Consider the following 22,823-nt stretch of genomic DNA (forward strand, 5'->3'; position numbering starts at 1 on the left):
TGGGAACTTGCTAAGGTTAGAGGTCAGAGCAGAGGGTGGAGCTGAAGGGGTGGGGTGCTGGAGGAGACAAGGCCCCTGACTGTGATGTGGCCAGGAGCTAGCACTCAGGTAGGTTGTGGTCACGCCCCTGAGGCTCCTGGGAAGAATATTTGTATGTAAGATGTGCCTTCTTATTCTTTAAAAAAAAAAAAAAAAAAAAAAAAGAGCTGTTTGTAATTTGTATGTAGCTTGGGTTATAAATTAACATAATTAAGATGAAATTAATTTAAAGAAAGTCAGGTATAATATATATATATATATGTAATTACATATATATATATATATACATACACACACATACACACATGTATAGATTGGGAGGGAAAATGGCAGGATTTTGTGTATAGCTCAGACTGGCCTGGAACCTGCTATGCAGCCCAGGCTAGCCTCAGACTCACAGTTCTTCTACATCAGCCTCCCAAGTGCTGAGACTAAAGATGAGCATCACCACTCATGGCTGATATGTTGGTGTTAACACATGTTTCATGTAATTAAAGTCAGCATTTTACTTAACACCTGCCTTCCTCTAAGGTGCACTGAAAAAGGAGGTTCAGTAGTCAGGCTTACTGTGGTTACTAGTTCTGTTAATCAAGTAATCAAGTCATTTCCCCTTGTAAGGAATGGGGACTGATGCTCCAGTCTCACCTGTCACCTTTGCTGTCACAGCCCTCTGGGGCTGGCTCAATAGGAGCCTGAGAAGGCCTGTAGACATGGCATCCACCATGCAAGCTGGCACCTAGGAGCTTTTCTCCCCATGGCAGCAAGCAGCCCCAGTCCCCCATGCTCCCCCTTGCACCCTAAGAGTCACCAGGCTGAGCCCAAGGAGCTGGAAAGAGGGGAGAGACCATTCAAAGGGAGCAGAGAAGAAACGGCTTTCAGAGAAGCCAGTGCTGGGGGCCTCTTCCCGGCGGCATTCCTCATCAGAGGAGTCTTCAGAGAGGAAGACAGCATAGTGTCGCAAGGGCTTTACCAGGCTGGACAAGAGAGAAAAGAAGAGGTAGTTAGGGTACCATGAGAGCACAAGGTGGGGAGAAGGCCCCAGGGCACCCACTGGGATAAGGAGCCTGGCTCCAAGCAGAGAGGAAGCTGGGTTTGCCACGTGTGTCAAGGGCCTTGAATTCTCAACCAGAAATGTCTGCCCTGGTTACCCACTTCCAGTAGGCTAACTCAGTTAAACAATGAATGTTGACTGCTCTCTGTTTAAAGTACTAAAATACTCCCAGCAAGTGAAACTGGGTACTGCTGGCCAAATGCTCTCTTTGCATTATATACAATGCTAATGAAGAGAATTTAAAAACATGACACAGGTGCCATTTTTATGACTGGCCTCCCCACATCTGTAGGCTCCATCTCTACAGATTCCATCAGTTGTCAGTTCAAGATGGCTGTGTGGTGGCTCACACCCTTATTTCTCGCACAGGGAGGCAGAGGTGGGTGGATCTCTGATTTGAGGCCAGCCTGGTCTATAGAGTGAGTTCCAGAACAACGATGGCTACACAGAGAAAATCAATCAATCAACCAACCAACCAACCAACCAAACAAACAAAATGTTTGGAAAACACTGTATCTGTACTGAGCATGTGCAGTCTGTTCTCCCGTCATGTTATTCACCCAACACAGCTCATGAGCACCTACACTGCATGCACACTGGATTAGTCATAAGAAGTAACCTAGAGATGATTTAAAGCATATAGTAGGGTGTGCATGGGCTCTCTGCAAACACTATACCATTTCATAGACCAGGCATGAGCATTCTGGATTTTGGCATCTGGACTGGTTCCCTGAGGATACTGTGTTCCCTCATCTACTTGTAGGAAACTGAACAGGAGAAAGACTGGAAAAGCAAGTGCTTAAATTCTAGTACTGGCTGGAGGGTGACGTCGCCTTCTGCTTCTTTTTCTTTTTCTATAGCATGCATATCTCGACTTCAATAACCAGTCAGGAAAAAGTTAAGAAAAAAGTGAGCAATGTGGAAGCAACCCCAAGAAGACCCTTTTCTGATTAGCTGCCCTCTCTGGAGTCTCCCTCGGATGCTTCTTCAGAGAGTCTTTTTCATCTGTGATGTGTAAATTAAATATTCATTGTTATAAAAAATATATCTCCCTTGTCAGCCACCTGTGCACTCTAGCTCTATAAACAAACACACACCCAGCCCAGAGAATCCGCACCTGGCTCCTATCAATTATATACTGACCAGCAGTGCCATGAGAGGCCACTGGCCCAGGAGAGGAGAGCCCAAACTGTGGCAGGTTCAAATCCTGGCCCCACCATGGATGCTGTTGCAGCTAACACCTCTGTGGCTGGGCTCACTGTGAGAAGTCCTGAGAGGGAATAGTGAAGTTTTGGGGCGACAGTGAGGAGACATGGGGTATCAGGGCTATCTGTCCTCAGAAGCAGCCTTCCTGCACTTTCCACACTGAAATTCTTTTCAGGTTTTATTTAGGGAAGGGTGACACATTCGAAAGGAGTGCATGAAGGCCTGACAGGAGGCTGGGGAGGGCTCTGGGGTAACCAGTGCTGTGACCCCCCATTCCTAGAGCTAACCTGTTACTATCTGAAGTAGTGCCCAGACTATCCATGGCTGCAGCACTTCCTGCTGTGCATCCTCATTTTCTTCCCTGTCCCTGCAGGCTGGACACGAGCGAGCTTTGCCCTCAAACTTGAGTGGAGGTTGTGGCTAGCCCAGGGTCACACACCAGGAGGGGGGCAGGTGCAGCTCTTCCACAACTGGAGAAGGACTGGCGGTGGAAGGATGCTGGTGGTAGGAGGTTGTGCAGAAAGAAACACGTCTCTTTTGGCCTGGCACAAAACTAGGTCCCTGCTGCCTTCATAGCCAATGAGGCTGACTAGAAGGGACAAGTTAACCCACTGCAGAAGGGGTGAGGAGGAATACTGGGATTCGGAAGTAAACTGCTCTCTTTCTCTAGCTTAGGGCAGCTTCCAGCTGCTGTGGGGCAGGAAGCCCAGCATTTACACTCCACTCTGGACAGCTTGAGGTGCATGCTGGGTATGGGTGGGTTGCAGGGCCAAGCCCTGAGGCCCCTTCCCACCTATCCCCAGCACCACAGCTGGAGAATTATCTCTGAGTAGGCATCCTTTGGCACTCAGCTTTTGTGCCTGTCAATGCCAGCACACTGACTGTTCTTCCATCTTGAGGACCTGACCCAAATGTCACCCCCTAGGAAGGACTTGGGGTCCCTAGCTCTCCCTGGCTATTGGGTCCTAGTGTCTCACGGATCTTAGTTAATCTGTAATTCTGTCCCTGACTTAGCTCAAGGCCAGCGGCCCGGCCATTGCTACTTTTCTTCCTCCTGGGGCCCACATTAGTGGGATGAAGGCTTGTAGGCATGAAGGATGAAGGCATGAGGGCTGGCATGCTGGGGGTTGCCCTCCTTCTCCTTCTGGAGCACCTAACCCATTCCCCAGATCTGTTCATCACTTTAGGGCTCCGAAAGCTGTGCCTCCTCTTTGCATTCCCTACCTGCCCCATGAGATGATTAGACACAGGGTATACAGGACTAAGCGCAGAAGCCGCAAGACAGGGTTCAGGTTAACACCACAGGCTCTGGGAGGGCTCTGGGGTGGGCAGTGCTGTGGTCCCCATTGTTTGAAGTTGCTCTCAGCACAGCAACCTAACATGCAGCTGTCTAGCCACCTCCCCATTTGTCTGGGCACCGACCCACCCAAAGGGCACTTCCTGCCTGCGTTTAAGCAGATCTAGAGCTAGCTGGGCACTGGGGACTACTGATGAAGGAGAGAAAAATGAGCAGATAACCAAGCCAAGAAGCAACTTAGGGGCTCTAGCTCAGGCTATCCTGAAGGTCCCAGCACTAACGTGGGTACACACAAGACATGGGTGCACATATGACGTGGGTCACAGAGAGGGAAGTGCTTAGTGACCCTCAGCTTCACTGTGAATGCCTCTCTGACACCCATGTAAAGCATGGGCCCCTTCTCTGGCACAGATCAGATGGTGGCTGACCACCACTAAATCTGTCACATTCCCAGTGAGCCTGGAGCGTTTTTGCTGGGAGGACTTTGGTGTCACTGAAGTCCTGCAGCAATGGGCACCTCTATCACCCAGGACCTCCCACATGCTGTGAATGCAGGAAGCAGGAGGAGAGGGGGTTCCACTTTTCAATCTACAAGCTAGCTGCCTCCAGCTGGTTCTGTTGGCCAGGCCAGGCTTGGGTGCTCACAGCACATCATTGCTTCTTGAGTGACAAGCACTGGGGTGAAATGTGCCGTGTGATTTGGTCAATCAGAGCTTTGTCATGTCTAGACCACAAGAATGGTGATGACTCAAAAAACAGTTCTCATGCTGTCCATACAATTTATCACTAATTCTTCATAACAAAGAAGCCAAAGCTCAGAGATGGGGAGTGCCTTGCCTGGGGTCACACAGCAGCTGAAGGTAGGGCTGGAATGGAAACTGGATTCGCCTGTCTCTAAACACCACAGGGTCTGGCCACCTGTTTCCTGGAGCTGAAACAATGAAATGAGAGGTAGGGGGTTTCCCCTTCCCCTTTTAATGAAAGGTGAGGCTTCAAAATAAACTTATTTAAATTCAGCTGCTCATGTTCCCCCATGAAAGATACAGTTAGATATTTGTCAGGGATAAAGGATGAACCATCGAAAACGTCCAGGTTTAAATTTTTTATTAGCTTAAGGCAGAATGTATAAAAAAAATGTACCTCTTTCCTCATTAACCCAATTCAGCTACTACCCTGCAGTCTGCCCCCCACCATTTGCCTGGATTTTATTATACACAAAGGGGCTGTCTGGGAAAAGGCAGGCCTCACTGAACTTGGCTACCCAGCAAGGGCTGTGATGTCACCGTGTGAGAGAAAGGCTCTGTCCATCATGGCTTGGACCTATCATCCCCTGCTGCCCTGCCTTGTCCACCCTGCAGTGGAGTTCCCATGTGGATGACTCCTGAGCCCTTTCTAATGTTTGGTTTAACGTGTCGCTGGTTAGCGCGTGTGTGTGACAGTGGTGACAGGCGAGGCTGTTCCTTTTTAAATACCATGTCAGAGACACGGCGTCAGGAAGCTGGGATGTGCTCTGCACTCTCTGCTGCTCCAGGATCGCACTGGCTTATTTTTTAATGAGGAAGATCTACATCTCGAGAGTTTTTTTATGTGTCACATCGCATGGACAAATCAGCCGCACGTCACGCTGGCCCGAAATGAAGTGCTGACAAATGTAGATGTTTCAAATTTAATTGACATTTAAATGCACTTGAGATAAAGATGGGGGGAAATCATCCAGGCCGTGGTCTCCTGAGGTAATGAAGGGACACCATGATCATTTTTAGAAGAATCACTTTGCTCCGGCACAAAGGGTCTTCACTTCATAAATGGTCTGGCTACTTTTTGTTTCTTGGTGACAGTGCTGGTATGGTACATGTGTAGGAAGGTACTGGAGAAGGCCAGCCTGTCCACTTTCTACCTCCTTTTCCTTTCTTTCCAGACACCTTGGCAAAGTCACCTTACCTCCTTGGACCTTGAGCTCTCTGCAAAAGGGGTTGTTGGCAGGGAGTGAAACATTCACCAGGCTTTGCAGTGCCTAGTAAGTACTGAGCCCTCAGCTGCTGCCCCCATGTGGCTTCACAGGGTGATGTAGGGCAACTCCATCTGGTCAGAGATGAAGAAGTGGTTGTTACCTTCCAGATGAGCGGTCCTCGCTGGCTGCATCCCAGCCAGCCAGCCTTACCTACAGTTTCCACATCTCTCCATCCCATGATACAGGGCCAGTGCCCTGATCACAGGCTTGGCAGTGGCTGAAAAAAGAAGGGGCTCAGAAGCGAGGCTGGGTACCTCTGGGAGCTGGACCTGGAGCTGCTCCTGAGGCAGCCAGAGTAAGAGCTGCTGTGCTGAGGGAGGAACTGAAGGCCGACGCAGGAACTAGTGCACAGTGGCCTTTGTTCTCAGCTTGACTATCTGCTGAAGAAGGAGGGTCACTGCCATTACCAGTCACCATCAGAACAAGGGGTAGTCTGCTGTCATGGATCATTTCTACTGTCATCAGCAAGAGTCTAGGTCCTTCTACTCCCTTGGAGACTGGCTCTGCCAGGAGACAGTAGGGATTGGGGGTGCCCTTGGCTCACGACTCTTGAATGAGGCTGTGGTGGTGGGGAAGGGGAATCTGGAGACACCAATGCTGTGTGGACTCAGCCTTTCACCCTTGGAAAAACCCTGCCTGCAAGAAGGCCATGGTGGCAGTGGGACTGCTCATGGCAGAGCTAGGTGCGTGACTCAGTCTCAGGGCAAGCTGCTCCACCTGCTAGAAGCCTTTGTGTTTGAGAGGGGCTCACACTGTCCCAGCTGGCTGCAGGGAGGTTAGCCAAGACCTTTCCACTGTCGAATACAGAGCCAGTAAAGGGCTATTGCTGTCTCCAGTCATATCAGCCATTGTCAGTGAGATAGAGACCCCGCAGCTTGAACACTCATGGATGAAGGCTCCTGTTGGTTCTTGCTTTTCCAGTCCTGGCTCCAGTGTTTCATCTGGCCTCAGGATTTTCTTTGTCTCTACCACCCAGAATCCACTGGGGAGGGCAGTGAGTCAGGTCATAGGCCTCTCTGCTAATTGGGTCTGTGACCTTCTGTGAGGGTGTTTGGACTTCTGGTTGCTCAGGCAGTGGGTATTGGCAGCCTGCCAGGGGGGTAGCACCAAGACAGCTGCCCCTGCCCCCCTGGGGCCCAGGCCCAGCTGGCATCCCGGAGACTTGACTTGCTCCTGGGCTGGTAGCAGCTCCTAGCAGCTTCACAGTCACAGGCCATGCACACCTGGCATGTAGTAAGTGCTTGTTAGGTGTTTGTAGTTGTTTATTGGCACCAGCTTGATCTCCAGGGTTAGTGGACTGTAAGCAGCAGGAACCTTCCTTCACCAATTCCTGTGTTCCTCCATTCAGGAAACACCTTTGAGGAGAAGTCTGTATAAGCACTGGTTTGTGAGTCAAAGTCACAGTGTAGGTTCACACTGGAGCCTGGGGCACGGGAAGGAAAGTCTGTGGTCACAGGCAAACATCTGGGCATTAGAGGAGTGAAACGGGCAGTTGCTGAAGAGGTGAGGACATGTGCCCCCTAATTTAGGGTGTGACTGTGGCTTCTCCGGATACTCTCAGGTGGTGCAGAAACCTTGGCACCTCAGAGGTGGTAGGCAATGCGCTCGGCAGTGTGTTTCCTGTTCACTGAGTTGGGCAGGCATCCTCTTCAGCACTGATGGGCGGGTGTACTGGCTTAGTCATCAAGAGGTAGCAGTGAAGCCCAGCTCTGCTTCTAACTAGCTACATGGCCAAGGGCAGGGTCAGACTCTTGAACTTTCAGCCATTACTATAAAACAGAGCTCATGTCTCCCACCTCCCAACTTCTCATGAGGACGCAGTGAAATGTCATGTGTAAAGTGCCTAACACATAGCTCTCAGCTAATGGTGGTCAGGCCCACATCTTATAGTGATAGAAAATGAGAGAGAGCTCAGCAAGCAGGGGTAATACCACAGCATTCTTCTTATGAATGAAATCTTGGGAATAAAAGCTAAAGGGATAGTATAGTATAGGGGCAAGGCTAAGAAGGAATGCCTCACAAACGACAGAAGTTATCAAGAATCAGGAGAGAAGTCCATATAGTCGGATAGCACAGACTGGGGAGCTCCAAAAACATGACTAGGCAAAGCCTGGAGGAGACTCTACACAGATACTTATGTGTAGCTGAATCAAAGTTGTGGGGCTTAAAGTGAACTTGTATCCTTCCTGACCTCTAGGCTGTTTCTACGGCTGCTGTATGCTTCTGACAACAAAATTGCTTAAAAAGCGCAGACTTCCTGTAGATCTGCTGGGAGAGGTAAGTGGGCTGTGACGCCCTGGTGGCTGAATCTGGGCTCTTCTTTGTTTAGTGCAAGGGAACTTAAATAACAGGTTGTGGCCAGCAGAATGTGCGTCTGCATGAGACTGGAGACAAGCTCTGTAGTCCAGAAAGCTTGGGAAGGGAAGGTGGTCAGAACAGGGCACTTGAGGTCCACCGTGATATGCAAGTCCCTAACCTCAGTACCCATAAGGTGGCCCTACCAATACACCATGAAGAGGAACCATATCCAGATGATGTTCCTCAGTCACTCAGTGGGGGCTACTGTCCCTGATCCCACTGCAGCCTTCTATTAGGGAACACAAGACTGACACCTGCACATCACTGTGGTCATTGGGCCCTTGCCTCAGTCTCAGGCTGGAGTCCTGTGGGGGTGGGTGATACTGATCACAATGCTCTCAGAGATGGCCATGGGCTCTGGCTGAGAAGCAAGTTGCATGGGGATTCCCTAACACCTGGCAAGCTGGGTGGAAATACTTTGGGGCTTGACAACCAGGCATGCTCTGGCTGTGAACCAAGGCCACTGCTAACAAGGGGAAGTGTGACCTCATGACCCTCTTTGCACTCATGGCCAAAGTATAATCAGGTTCTGAATAGAAAGGCTGGATGGTGGAGAAGCTGGGGCCAGCGAGGCGGTTGCGCTGGTCATGGCCTTGAGACTTTGGCATTACTGTAAAGCTGTGGCCTGAGCCTCAGCTTCCCTATCAAGAACCTGGAACAGCAGCACCGACCTGCCACTAGCCTAAAGGGTGTGGGATCCAGCCAATGTTGCAGCTTTCTCCCTCCCCAAGTGGAAATACTCAGGCTCTTGTGACTGTTTTGTGACAGCACAAGCAAGGGGCCTCAATTCCCAATTCCAGGCTCCACGGAAGCGGGGAAGAGGGCTGGCAAGCTGGGCAAGCTGTCTTGAGACACAGAGCAGCAGTGTCTTTAGGCAAAGCCAGAATGCAAAGGGCCCACATAGGCCCCATGCTAAGGCAAGGGCTAGGAAGCAGAACTTACCTGGCCCTACTACTTTCCAACTGTGCCCCCTCCCTCTCCTCCTAAGGGGAAAGTGCTAGCGCTGAGGGACTCTGGGACAGAGGACAGAGAATCCTACTGACTAGCATCTCCTGCTTTGAATAATGATGGGAGGAGCTACTGCTTCTTAGAAAAAAAACAATGGGATGGATTAACGCTTATTAGAATAATAATAGGAGGGACTAACGCTTCGAGGAGAGAAAAGAGCAGCTAATATTATTGTTTTTTTCATTGTTTTGAGTGTGTTTATACAATGTTTGTGTGCACGTGTACATGCAGGTGTGCATGTGTGCAGAGGCTGATACCCCTATTGCTCTCTCCCTTACTGGTCCGAGATGGTCTCTCACTGAACCCACTGCTCACTGGTTGGCTAGACTGGCTGGCCAGTATGTTCTACCACACCATCTTTTGTGTGGGTGCTGGGGATCCAAACTCAGGTCCTTATGCTGACTGAGCCATTTCCCCAGCCCTTAACCTCATATTAATCATTGAGTGGTGACTGAAAAACAGACATTCCCCCTAGAAGTCTTTTAAAGTGATTATCTAAATGCTAAGAAGTACCCTTAAGGGGCTAGGAAACCTTAATTCAGGAAGATTAGCATGTGCCTAGCAGGTTTTCAAATATGTCCACTGAATGAATGGAAATATGAATGTACACACAGAGCAATGGACAGAAACACGCCAGCAGGAGAGATGAAGCCGACTTCAGAGGAGAGCTGCTGATTCCTGCTGGATCTTGGTGCATCTCTGAGTGCTCATCTCCTAAAATGCTCCACCGTGCTGAACAGAGATAACTGGAATGTTCTGCTGGAAGTGAGGGCCGGGCAGGAAGGTGAAGGATGGAACCACCCTTCAGCTGCACCCCAAATCCTCTAAGGTCTCAGTGTACTTCAATATCCCCAGAGAGATGAAGAAAAGTCAGAGTGGATGAAAGGGCCTGGCCCCGAGTCCATGTGTGCCAGCGGGAACCACCCTCCACAAAGAGCCAGCAGAGACTGGCTTCTGCTTCCCAGCCCCTCTTCCGAACTCTCCCAACACAAAGCTGACAGATTGGTGGCGCTGTTTTTCTTTCCTTCCAGAACAATATTTGAGGAGTCTGTTTTATTAAAATATTTTCCGCTGGATGCTTCCTGTGTTTCAAGAAGTTGGTCTTGCCAGCTGGAGCTGGTGACAGTTGAGAGAAACACATCCAAGTGCTGTTGTGACATGGCATTTGGAAGTGGAGGAGCATGGGGGAAGGGTAAGGGATGGCAGCATGGAAGATTGCAGGAAAACACCCGGGTGGCACCAGAAATGTCATTGGCATGATGAGAGCACAGCCTCCCCTCGTCCTCATTAAGAAAATGTGAAAAGAAACCCTGGCCATGACGTCTTAGAGCATCCCTTCCTACCCCCTGGCCTGAGCTGCGGTGAGGTGTGCCTGTGAGCCTCTGTTTTAATCCCTGTCACTGTTGCTTGCCAGCCCTCTGAACCAGCCCCCCCACTCTTGTCCAGCTCATCTCAACCTGATGCTTTCTGGAAAGAAATCTAAGACAGGCACATTACACGAAAATACTCAAGTGATACCGACACGGCTAAGGCAATTACCAGGGAGAGCCACCTTCTTGACACAACTGGCTCTTCGCATACACTAAAGCATCACCCCCTGTCACTGGGTTTGGAACAGGAACAGCATAAATAAATGTGCTTGGTGAGTCCAATCTCTAATCAGGACTGCAAAGTAGGGAATGTGTTTCCATAGGATGTGAACTGCTGCTGTTCTGGTGTGTGTGTGTGTGTGTGTGTGTGTGTGTGTGTGTGTGTGTGTGTAAGGACACCCTCAGATTATGACTCACTACAGGTCCTTGGCCTCTATCCCAGGACACTGTAAAAGGTTTAGATCAGTTATGAGGAGGTGGCTAATTCCATCCTGTTCAAGAGAAATCTTTTTAAGAGGCAACCCAGAGCCATGCAGCATTCTCACCACAAGGGGGCAGTGACAACCCACAGCAAAGGCGCTGTCCCTCGTATTCCCACCATGCCAACGTGCACAGCCCAAGTTAGACCCTCCCAACTTCAGGCATCTTCTCTTCAAAATCTCACATATCCAAGCATCTCCAGAAATGCACACACACTCTCCCACTCTAGTGTTCTCTGTGTTAAGTTCAGGACGGCTGGCTCTATAGAGAGGACCATGGGAGAACTGCCTGGGCTATGCCACAGCCTGACGTTTTGGAATCTTTCCTCTCCGTGGGCACCAGTTCTTTGTAAAGAAGGGCATTCTTCCCTGCCACACACAAAGGACAGATACTTTCTCTCAGACATCACACAACCTTAGTCTCAGATGGACTCATGATATCTAAAGTATTGTTCTAAAGACATCCCAGGAAGCTGGTGAGCAGCTGCCCCGCTGTCTGGGCAGAGCTCAGGGCCATGGACACCAGCACAGGAGACATAGTGCTACTTTCTCCAGGTGGCTCTGGAGTTGGAGTTGTCTGTAGCTTTTGACAGAGCAGGCTCAGTCACTCCATCTAACAGTCACTCGGGATGTGACTGAAGTTGGTTCTAGGCTGGGTCCTGGAGTACCCTGAGGAACTTCAGGTCATAGTGGATGTTGAAGAAAAGCCCTAATGGCACAGCAGAGCAAAGGGCCCAGGAGAGGCCAAGGGCAAGGACATGGTGTGTATAAACTCAAGCCATGGGGATCTTGAACAGCAGCAGGCTGACAATGAGGGTGGCCTTGCTAAACAAGCAGCCTCTTCTCACCTGTGGACTCTACAGCTTCATTGTAAGAGGCCTGGAACCTTTGCAGTATGACTGATTGCCTTTGCACTTCACCACGCAAGCACAGTCCAGGTTCCCTGTTGTGGGGCCTCTTGCTGATGTGACAGCCGAGGCTCAGACTCTGACACCAATGACCAAGCCCTGCTCCCTGTCTGGCCTCCTTGTTTAACACCTGCTCAGGATTTCAAGGGTGCCTCCGAGAGGAAGGCTGAGGCTTCACGCTTCATCACTACAAAGCTCTGGCTCTTTGGGTTCTTAGGGAGAGATGAGAGAGGCCAATAGTACTCACTGCTCAGGGCTTGAGACAGATGTCCTTCGGCCTTCCACAGTGATGTTGCTCTTGGGTCTCCTGACGACATGTGGACGAGGTGGTCGGACCTAAGGATGAGCATGGGGAAATCCCCAAGAAGGAGTGAGTTGGAAAGGCCCCACAGGTCCATTGTGAGCATTAGGGTAGGTAGCCCAGAAGGCTTGGGCAGAAATTCTCCAGGTCTGGGCTACCAGTGTCCTGCTTGTCAAGGAAATACCACCATTTACCATACGGCATATGGACATGCTATCTGGAATTTAAGCAGAAAGGCTCTCCTCATCTGCAGACCCACTGGCCTTTCAGAGGGCAGAGTGAGGTGTGAACTACATGGGAGGCAGAACAACAAAATCCTTAGCTATGGAATTCAGCAATCAGTGTGTGGAACAAGGAGGTTCCACTCACACTTGTTTTGTGGGTACACATGCTCAGTGTACTCTTTTACAGCTGAATTACAGGATACTTATTTTCCTCTCTCAGGGAAGTGGGGAAGCAACTGACAGCTACACAGAGTAGCCAGTCAGCTAAGCCAACAGCTTCCCAGGGTACTCCTACGTCCGGCCCTCCAGTAGGGTTCAATTGGGTGCTGCACAAAGCCCAGTTTAGGGCAGCAGATAGCTTCCTATTTTTTTTTTTAATTTTTAAAGATTTATTTATTATGTATACAGTGTTCTGCCTGCACATACAACTGCAAGCCAGAAGAGGGCATCAGATCACATTATAGATGGTTGTGAGCCACCATGTGGTTGCTGGGAATTGAACTTAGGACCTTAGGAAGAACAGACAGTGCTCTTAACCTCTGAGCCATCTCTCCAGCCCCCAGCTTCCTACTTTTATTGCTGACACTGTGGGTAGATGGATTATTCTGAGCTGCCACCTCTGAAAACCAAGATGGAGCCTCAGAGGAAAGGATGCCCCCTTGCCTGCCCCATCAGAGTCTGCGATGAATGAATTTCTGGCACTTTAAAAAAAATTTTTAAAAAGATTTATTTATTTATTTATTTCATGTATATGATGCTCTGTTTTTCATGCACACAGAAGAGGGAATCAGATCCCATTATAGATGGTTGTGAGCTACCATGTGGGTGCTGGGAATTGAACTCAGGATCTCTGGAAGAACAGCCAGTGCTCTTAATCACTGAACCATCTCTCCAGCCCCTTCTGGGAAGTCTTAGGATGAGTTTCATTTGGTCCAATGAGTATTGTGTGGCTTTATGTGTGGTACCATCACCTCTGACCACTTCCCATGCCAATGAGGTTTGGGAAGAGAGCCGAGAATGTCCCTCTGTGGCTCTTGCAGCAGGTATAGGGGGCAAGCACTCCCTGCATCTGCAACGACACACTGGCTGAGCTCTGCTGACAAGATGGGAAGGATAGTGCACACACTCCGCTACCTACTGCTCTTTTCCAGAATAACCCTGCCCCCAGCAACTGGTAGGTGACACAGCACAATGGCGTAGGAACAAGATTACAGAAGTTGGCTGCATACAAGACCAGTCTTGATAGAGTCTCATGGAGCCCTCAGGTCTGCGCACGTCTGACCGAACCAAAGATTTTCCTGTGGAGCAGCCAGTCTGAGCTCAGCCTCATTTGGCAAATCAGAGATGTGGTAAAGGCCAAGAACATTCCACAAAACATGCTGTCTTCTTCCACAGAGCTATTGTTAAGACTCAACCACAGGGTGTGGGTAGCACACTGGTGTGGACACTGCACAGAATGTGGCCTCCAGAAATGCTTGCCTGCTTCTTTGTGACTGAGATGCCCCCTTTTATCAATAGCAAAAGGGAGGGAGGGAGGTGCCTGTAAGAAGATAGATTGCAGATAGCCTTAATCCTTTCAGGCATCCTGTGAGGAGCCTGGTACATAGTGGAGCTTCAGCAGAATTTGTAGACAGGCCAGTGTTACTGTCTGGAATCTAACAGTGGTAAATACTATTGTGGTTGTCATTGTTATTAGAATGGTGCCTGCACCCAGCAGACATTTGGTCAACATTTGCTGAATAAATAGATGGCTATATCTGTCCCTGTTCTCTTATGGAGCTAGTTTTCCCAGCAAGGCCTCTCGGATCCCTGAGACTCTGCCTGCAAAGGAGGAGAATGCAGCTGGGTGGAACAGCTCTTCTGCCCTGGCCAGGGACCTGGGGACTGTGCTCAGGAAGGTCAGACATTATGGCCTGTCAGCTTGTGCTGCACAGGGCTGCTCCTTACTACAATGAAGACAGGTTAGGAATGTGAACTTGCTACTGAAATGGGGGGGATTAAGTTTGTGGCAACTTCAACTGAACTTGCAACGTGGTGAAACATGGGGAAAAAGAACAACAGAGCTAATTAGACGAGCTGAGCTGTCAGAGTGCTGCTGAATGGCTCAGCGCCAACAAACAAAAGGAATGGGTTGGCAATCAGCAGGATCGATGGAGGAGACTGCTTCATTAGGGATGATAAAACAGACAGAGGAGGGAGAGGCGCGAGGGGTGAGGGAGGGCGGGAAAGACACAGCGGACCAGAGACAGTCACCCCTGTGGTTACAGACCCACCCAGAGCCACACATACCTCACTGCTGTAGGATTATCATTACAGACAAACACCCAAACGCACCAGGGCCAGGAGACTGCAGTGTATATACAGTCTCACAAACAGACATCCACAAAGGCATGCACATGAGGCGATGGTTTGCATGTATGCACATGGGCGTACACACACACACAACACACACACACAGACCATGCAGTGTCAGACCACAACCAGGCCTAGAATCACAGGGCATTTGGTTTAATCAAAGCTGAATCACAAGACAATGAGGACAAACCCGGAATATTTCCACAGTGCCATCCCTCTTTTGGGGTAGTTAGGAAGGGTTACGGCTGGCTGGAGGGGAAAAAGCCCTCTCATACACAACAGGGCTATCCCACCATTGCTAGGATCTCGGCAGCACCAGGGGAATGAATGCTAAACAGGGCTTTCCATCTCTGTTCGGGGGACTGGAGGGGAAAGTTGGGAAGCCAGCCAATTCCCCACCGGATTCAAAACCTGAGAAATCTAAGTCGGCAGGGTTAAGTGTGTATTGAATACAAAAGCACTGAGTACATTTGATTTTAATAGTGAGCAAGAAATAATAAATAGAGAGCTATAAAGAGCTTCACATGTGGGCCCACAGCAGCTTGCCTCTCCCTGGTGGCTCCAGCCGCTGCCCCTCATCCAGGAGACACCAGCACGATTTTCTTTTGCTCTTTCCTTCCCATTATTAAGAAGACCCCTCAGATCCTCTGGCCACAGCCAAGCTCACGCCACAGGTGCTGGGCTACACAATCCCTGTTGTCATGGCTGAGTGCCTACCACCCCACGTCCTTGCCACCCAGGCCAGCAGCTGTTGTGCTTAGCCATGTTTATAGTCAATGACCTGACAAATCCTGACATGGAATCATGTCATGCTGTCTTCTCTGTGGCCCTTAGGAGTTCTGTGTCCCAGGTCTCCCAGGGTGGATTGGAGTCTACTGGACATGCTGGTAGGAATACATCCAGAATAAATAAGAGTCCCTGTGGCCTGGGGACCCTGGGCTGTAGACAACATATCATTTAGCTTTTCAGTCTGTCTCTCAGTGGCTCTACTTGCAGAGCTGGAGGAGTCCCAAGAACATGGCTAGTCAGTCACCTCTTACCCTGGCTACGGGTGGAGGTAGCTGGTACCTAGTCTTCTTCTGGGATAACATTTGCTTCCTCATGTTCTCAGATGCCTAGGTACCCTACAATCTACCCAAGTTGCCATACTGCTAAGCCTAAAGTCCAATAGAGCTGCTTTTAATATTTGACTTTTTCTCAGAGAGCTACCACGTCTTGAACCACATTGATCTGGTTGTCCTGGAGCCTAAGCTTCTAAGGCTATTCGTGAGAACCCACCAGCTGTCTATGGCTGCCAAAAGCTGTCTGTTGAGAACTTGAGAGGTAGGTCTGGTCTCAAAGGCTAGCTTGGCACTTACTATCTCTCTGATCTTGGCTACAAACTAGGGATATGACATTTGCTTGTTTTTGTTTTTTTGTTTTTTGTTTTCAAGAAAGGGTTTCTCTGTGTAGCCTTGGCTCACAGAGATCCACCTGCCTCTGCCTCTCGAGTGCTGGGATTAAAGACATGTGCCACCACACCTGGCGACATTTGCTTCTGGGCTGGAGCAAGGATAGACAAAATAATATGGCGTACTTAGCTCAGTCCTAGGCACATTCAAGGGTGCTTATACTTCCCAGTTCTTATTTCTGCCATGGCATAATGCTGTCCAGAGACCTCACAGGAAGCTCATCTGCACAGAACTTAGTTAAGTTTCTTCACCTGGAGTCTCTGTCCCAGTCCTGTGTGAGGAGCTTATCTCACTTCCATACAGACAGAGGCCTGTGGGACTGGGAACAGCAGAAGGACCTACAGTTTTATAGTTTGGTGATCCTTGGTAAGGGTTAAGCTACCAAGCATCTTTTCTGAAATGGGTGACCACAATGCTTGGTATACTTGAGCTACTATGAGGGCCAGCTAGGATGAGGTCCTCCAAATGGTTTAGTGCCTATAAAATCCTAGGCAAACAATGGCCTTTGATAAACTAGGCGATTATTTAAAAGTGGTAAGATGGCAAACCTGTTAGAAAGAATGTCTTCCAAATAGCATTAATGTTCATCTTTACAGAAAGCTACTGTGAACGAGGGCCTGGTATAAAATAGAGGAGGGTGGGTCAGAGAGCTTCAGTCCTTGCCCAAAGTCATATACCTCAGCACTCAAGCCCAGTTCTGATGAATCCCCAAATCCATACTGCTAAGGCTTGTATGAAATACTTGCTATCTTATATGAGATTTGACCCAGAAGTGCTTCCTGGCCCCCAAAGCTACCTGTTCCTTCTTTCTGCTATGTGTGACACATTTCACAGGGGCACTGAATGGCTCTATCACCTCATGTGGCTGGAATGGTAGATTCCCAACTTACAGATGCAGTTATTGAAATTCCCCTTCTCTACCCCAAACCTTTAACTTCCTCACTCAGTGGGCAAGAGGAAGAAACAGAACCACAGGACATCTGACATCTACCTAGACAGTAGCTACTCAATGGATGCTGGGTATGTACACCGTGACTTTGGTTTAGCATAGCATGGTCTTTGTGCCTTCATAAGATGGATCTGGAGGGATGCACTGAGAAGGGCCAGCATACTAGCTTTTGAGGTGCTCTGAGTCTGGGGCCTGGGCATGGCTGCCTCGGGCAATAGGCTGGGAGTCCTCCTGTTGGGATTCCCATCCCATTAAACCGTCCTAGTAGGTTTCTCACTCTGAGAAAGCTATGTCCCAGAATGGTCAAGGTCTGTGTGCATGGGAAAAGGAGCTCACAAATGTTCCGCACTGATGCAAGAAGTCAAACCAAGGGCCCTGCTCATGTTAGGTAAGCACTCTGTCACTCTGGGCCATGACTACAGCCAAGGCATTTCTCTTAAAAAACCTATGGGCTTTTCTCCACGTCCTACTCTGTTCACAGATGCTGGCTGGTTGGTACTCTGTACTTTCCTCTGTTTTCTAAGCCTCCCTTATTACTTTTTGTGGGCATGCATCTCTCCTTGTGAAGCCTAGCAGGGGGCGGTGCCCGTCTCCGTTTAACGGGCACTATGTTTTCTGCTCTTGGGAAGATAGAGCAAACGTATTTCCCAACCAAGACCTGGGGGGAATAAGACCCCTGCCGTCTCACTGTGGCTTCCTCTGTGAGGAAGAGGCATTTGCAGTGAGCCATTAAAGCTCAGTGGCTAGAAATACAATTCTCCCTGGGAGATTCGCTTAAATGATGCGAAGCTGTACACAGATGCCTGGCTACCCACGGCTACAGCCTGCAAGTCACTGAGCTGATTCAGAAAAAGGAGAGAGAAGCCCAGAAAATGCAAGTTCCAGCTCATGCCACGCAGCGAGGGAAGCTGAAAAACCCATTTCCCAGTTTCCTTGTGCCAGGCAGGAGAGTCCACACTCTAAGGTTTAGTGAGGCCAGGGGACGGGGGCAGGCAGGGTTAGATGGAGAGGCACACCACCGGCTACTCACGGGCCTTGAGCGCTGGATCTTGGGAGGCGGCGGCCGAGTGGGATGGAATCTTTGTAGCTGCATTAAAGTGGAAACTTAAAACATCAGTTCATATTGAGATGGCTCCATGCATCTCTACACAAGGCCTGGGGAAAAGCCTTGAGGCACCCACACTAGAGTCTGGAGTCAATGGGGGGATGTTCTGCGCCCTCACCTGCATGGGCCCTGTCCTTCCCCTGCTAGAATTTTAGCTCTGGCCTGGATCATCACAATCTTTTCTCAGCAGGATTCCTTGCTCTGATCCTCATTTTCTACTCACATCAGGGGGACTTTGTAAACTGCAGCAGGACATGACCCCACCACACCACACCACACCACACCACACCCACTTTTAAAACCATCAGTGGCTGCTCCTGTCCTCAGCTGGTATGTCTAGATTTTGTTAGTAGCGTCATGTAGATCCTTCCCAAAGTTCGTTCATGCCCAGCCTGAGGTGACCCTCAAGTGGCACTGGGCTCTTATGCCTCACTTCCTATCTCTGCCTAAAGGAGGAGTGACCTTCCCATTTTGACTCTCCTGGCAAATGTGGTCTTGTCCAGCAAGGACCTGCCCAGGACAGATGCTGGCTCCCGTACTCTAAGTCAAAGGACCTCTGCTGACATGTGACTGGCTTATGGTGGAGCATCTGGCCCCCTAGCCTCATTCTCTCATTTTGCACAGTCTATTTCTTGGAGGGATCTATTGCTGTGCCTGTAAAAGGTTGACTGGGACTTGGGAAGGGAGGAGCCTGCTCTGCTGAGCATACACAACTTGAAGAACATGCTTGGCTTTTGCAGTCAGGATGTGGAGCAACAGAGGAGTAATTTCGTAGCTTTCCTTATGAAACTCTATCTCCAAAGCCAGACTTCGTTCTCTTAACAGCCTGGCGACATGTCCTGAACACAAGAAGGAAAAGGGGCAGGCAGAGCAAGGGACAGAAAAGATCTGCATACGTCCAAGACTGCAGACTCCCAGCAAGCCCTGCAGAGCCCTCGTTGGTTCCCATCCATTCAGTCACTTAATTCACAGACACACACCACCATTTGAAAATGACTACTCAGCAATGGCCAGTGCAGAAGCCAATGTACATATGTGGTGGCTTTGAATTAAGATGTGCTGAAAGTGTGAAATGCACACTAGATTTCAGGGACTCAGGAAAGAATATAAAAGATCTCATTGCTATTTTTTATACTGATATCATGTTGAAATGGTAATATTTTTGGAACTTTGTGTGAAATATCTTATAAAAACCAACCCCACCTGTTCCTTTTACCCTTTACATGCTTTACTCAGAATTCCATGTGATTCAAATGTGCGGCTTACATTACATTTTTTTCTCAGCCAGTGCTGCTGAGTTGGGCCTCACTTGGTATGGTCTCTTCACGGGACCCATAGAAGTCTGGATCTATGTCACAGGCATCCCTGGAGCCTGAGGGCCTGAGAGTCTTGGCAGAGCAGCACTCAGAGAGCAGATGTGGGTAGAAATGAGCTGTGGCTTCCCAGCTCCTCGGACAATAATTGGATGAGGGCTAAGCTGTAGTTGGCTGTTAGTTGGAGGTTGGGGATGGGCATGGTGCCATGTTTCCTCCTCTTCATGGATTATAGGAAGTATGTAGGGCAGAGGGACACAGAGCCCCTAAGTCACCTCTAAGGTGCAAGGTTCTCTCAGGCCAGGTGTCCTGCCCCAACCCTGCCACTTCCACTGCTTCTTTCATGCTTGGATTTCTACTGCTGCATAGGTCTCTTGTCTTGTCCCACTGTCACCTTTAGCCTGCATTATTGTCTTCCCTGCTGGTGGCAGAGTGCTTAGCAGGTGGCCTCTGGGATTAGACTGCTTTAGATAGAAGCCCAGCTGCCCACTTACTCTCCAGGTTACTCTAGGCCATGACATAACCATTTCAAATTTCCCTGTTCCCATAGGAGCAGTGTGGGCAACCACACCTCTCCCCTAGTGGGCTCTTAGAACGGGTTGGTAAGATCTTACATATCCCTGCCTGTGGATATCAGCGGCTGCCACCATTAGCCAGTCTCCCCTCCTCTAGCCGCTCTCTCTTCTGCGCCTAAAGAAACAAACACACACATGCCCAACCATCCACTTGCCATCTGAAGTCATCTCAGGGGAAAGTGGCTATCTCTCAGTGTGTCTCCTGAGAACCTGGTCCTGGGAGAGGCATTGCTCAAAGGGGAGTTAGAACTCTCCAGCCACATGAATCTGGGAAACGCTGTGGGCTGTCTGGTCCCTTCTGGAGACTCACCACATTTGTCAGCACAGCCAGAGCTTCTGTGTCTTACAAACACTCAACACCACCAAACAGCCCAAAACATGAACTTTTAAAAAAAGCTGCATTCTAAATTCTCTTTCCTCCTCCTCCTCCTCCTCTTCCAAGTGTTTTTCAAGATAGGATTTCTCTGTACCTTGGACTCACAGAGATCCAGTGTCCTCTGCCTCCCAAGTGCTGGCATTAAAGGTGTGTGCCACCACTGCCTGACTCAACCTAACCTCTTTAGAACAGACTTTCTTTCCCTACAGCACTCTCCGATATCCCTGGCAGGTGCAGCCTGCAGCGTACTCCTCCATTTACCCTCTGGTAGTCATAAGACTTCATGATGAGTGCCTAGTGAGTGATTTTGGCTTAAAGTTCCTGCTACATTAGAAACCCAAGGGATGTTAGTTTTATTTTTGAGACAGGGTCTCATGTATCCCAGGCTGGCCTCAAGTTTGCTCTGTAGTTGAGAATGAGCTTGGACATCTCTCATCCTCCTGCTGCCTCCAGAGTATGGTGATCACAGGTGTGCCTCCACACCTGCTTTTCTGCAGCGCTCTGGACAGAGCCCAGGACAGAGTCCCACCTCCAGTGACGAGGATGCTAATTTTGCAGATTCCTGTAAGCATTTGATTTTTGCTGTGACTATCAGGAGCATGTGCTGGTTACAACTGAACTTGGACAGCAGCTTGGTGGCCACGCCCAGCCCAGAAGCTGGCAGGACTGAGTAGGAGTTTAAAGATGCCAAGAAGGGCTGGCTTGGTGGCGCACCCCTGTAATCCCAGCAACTGGGGAGGCAGAGGCAGGCAGATAAATATGAATTTGAGGCCAGCCTGGTCTACAAAGTGAGTCCAGGACAGCCAAGGCTACACAGAGAAACCCGTCTCAGAAAAAAAAATGCCAAGAAAGGATAATGCAATTTAGCTGTCCTGGCATGACCAGATAGGTAAAAACAAAGCCCAACCTAAGCAAACAGGACACCCTGCTGATCCTCTGAAATCAGGAGTTTTCCCTGAAGGCTATCATCATTGAGGACAGAACTCTGGGGAGCTACACATGAGAGGCAGTTGTATACGCTAATCTAAAGCACACAGCTGTGGGGACACAGGCCAGTGCCACTTTCCCTGAGTGGGCACTAGGAGGAGAATGAAGTGCTCTCAGGGGTGTGCATTAAAGTCCCCAGGGGCTAAAGGAGAAAGAAAAAGGTGGTAGTGCCAATTATTAGGGCACTCTGCCACCAAGTGTGTGGGACCCTGGAGATCTGTGTGGAAGCAAGAAGGCACCTGAAAGATTGACAAAGGACTGACTGTACAGTGGTGAGCAGTCTGTTCCAGGCTTCTAATGCTAAAGCATGTGGTTTTCGGATGCCTTTCTGATCATCCCATAGAGGCCAGCCTCTATCTGGGTAGCTGGGTGACTTTTGGTAAACCCTGGGCCTCAGTGTCCTCATTTTTGAGTGTAATCACGGCAGGGCAGGAATGCTGGGCTATGGTGGCTGCAGTTTCCCAAATATCTCAGGACAGATGCCATGGGTGCAAAGATGGGCATGGGGGAAAGCTGTCGGGGGTGGAAGGGGGCAAATGAATGGATGCAGTTCAGGTGGAAAGAGGGGACAAAGAAAACCAGAAGAAGATGAATGCAGAGAAACACACTGCTTTCCAGAAGGCAGCCATGATAGGGATTGAGGGAATGTGGCTCCACAGCACCTCGAGTTGGGGCTTGAGGAGACTGCAGAGCTGGGAAGGATTGGTGACTGTCATTACCATGAACTGGGAGCTTCCTGAACCCTCTGCTCTACCAACTGTGGCTCCTTGTAAGAAGCTTAAGGTACAGAGCTACAGTAGGGCCCTTTCAATGGTCTACAATGGGAGGGCAGAAAGGCTTTAACACAGAGCAGAACAGGACCAGGTGGCATAGTGATCACATTGTATGTAAACCTTAGGACCCTGATGAGGGACATGCAGTTACACAGTCTTTGGGGGCCATTGGCTACGAATTTTGTTAATAGTGCATTTGGCATTTCCTAAGCTGGGCTGTGGCAAGAAGGGTCAGGGCTGGAGCTCCTGAAGGTCAGCACAGCATACCTGCCTTCCTGAAGGCCACACATTGGAAGGGTTCTTCCCCTGGATGCAGATAGAACAGAGATGTATGCCTAAGGCTGGAGACTCATGGAAGAACAAGACAGCACATTCCCTTCAGCAGTGGATACTCTAGTGAGATCTGACTAAACCAATAAGAAACAGTCTTTGTCTTAGGAGGAGGAGGAGGAAGAAGGGGAGGAGGAGGAGGAGGAGGAGGAGGAGGAGGAGGACTCTATCTCCACAGCTTCTCTTTCTAGGCAGGTTCAGAATTAGCTCTGTGCATGTGTGTGTTAGGTCCCGGCTGACCTCTCTGGAGCTGCAAACAACTCCTTTGTCAGAACACTGTTGTGGACACTCCAAGAGCACAATTAGAGCCATGGGAGGCTCAGCGTGGGGTCCTGCGGCTGAGACAGAGCCACCCAA

The 22,823-nt window shown here is 49.6% G+C and overlaps 1 protein-coding gene across 17 annotated transcripts in view; it reads right to left on the reverse strand.

The window, feature by feature from the left end:
- Positions 1-22,823, reverse strand: part of DENND1A (DENN domain containing 1A) — a 476,985-nt gene that overhangs the window by 5,080 nt on the left and 449,082 nt on the right. For 10 of the 17 annotated variants that reach the window (XM_084797945.1, XM_084797940.1, XM_084797948.1 and 7 more), the window contains 3 exons: positions 18,038-18,094; positions 11,975-12,063; positions 885-1,013 (listed from right to left, as the gene is read on the reverse strand). In XM_084797945.1, the coding sequence (XP_084654071.1) occupies positions 885-1,013; positions 11,975-12,063; positions 18,038-18,094 (275 nt within the window). The remainder of the gene's footprint in view (positions 1-884; positions 1,014-11,974; positions 12,064-18,037; positions 18,095-22,823) is intronic. The other 7 variants (XM_084797943.1, XM_084797942.1, XM_084797951.1 and 4 more) reach the window with 3 other exon arrangements.

Source organism: Acomys minous, assembly GCF_964271855.1.
Source record: "Acomys minous genome assembly, chromosome: 10".
Taxonomy (NCBI): domain Eukaryota; kingdom Metazoa; phylum Chordata; class Mammalia; order Rodentia; family Muridae; genus Acomys; species Acomys minous.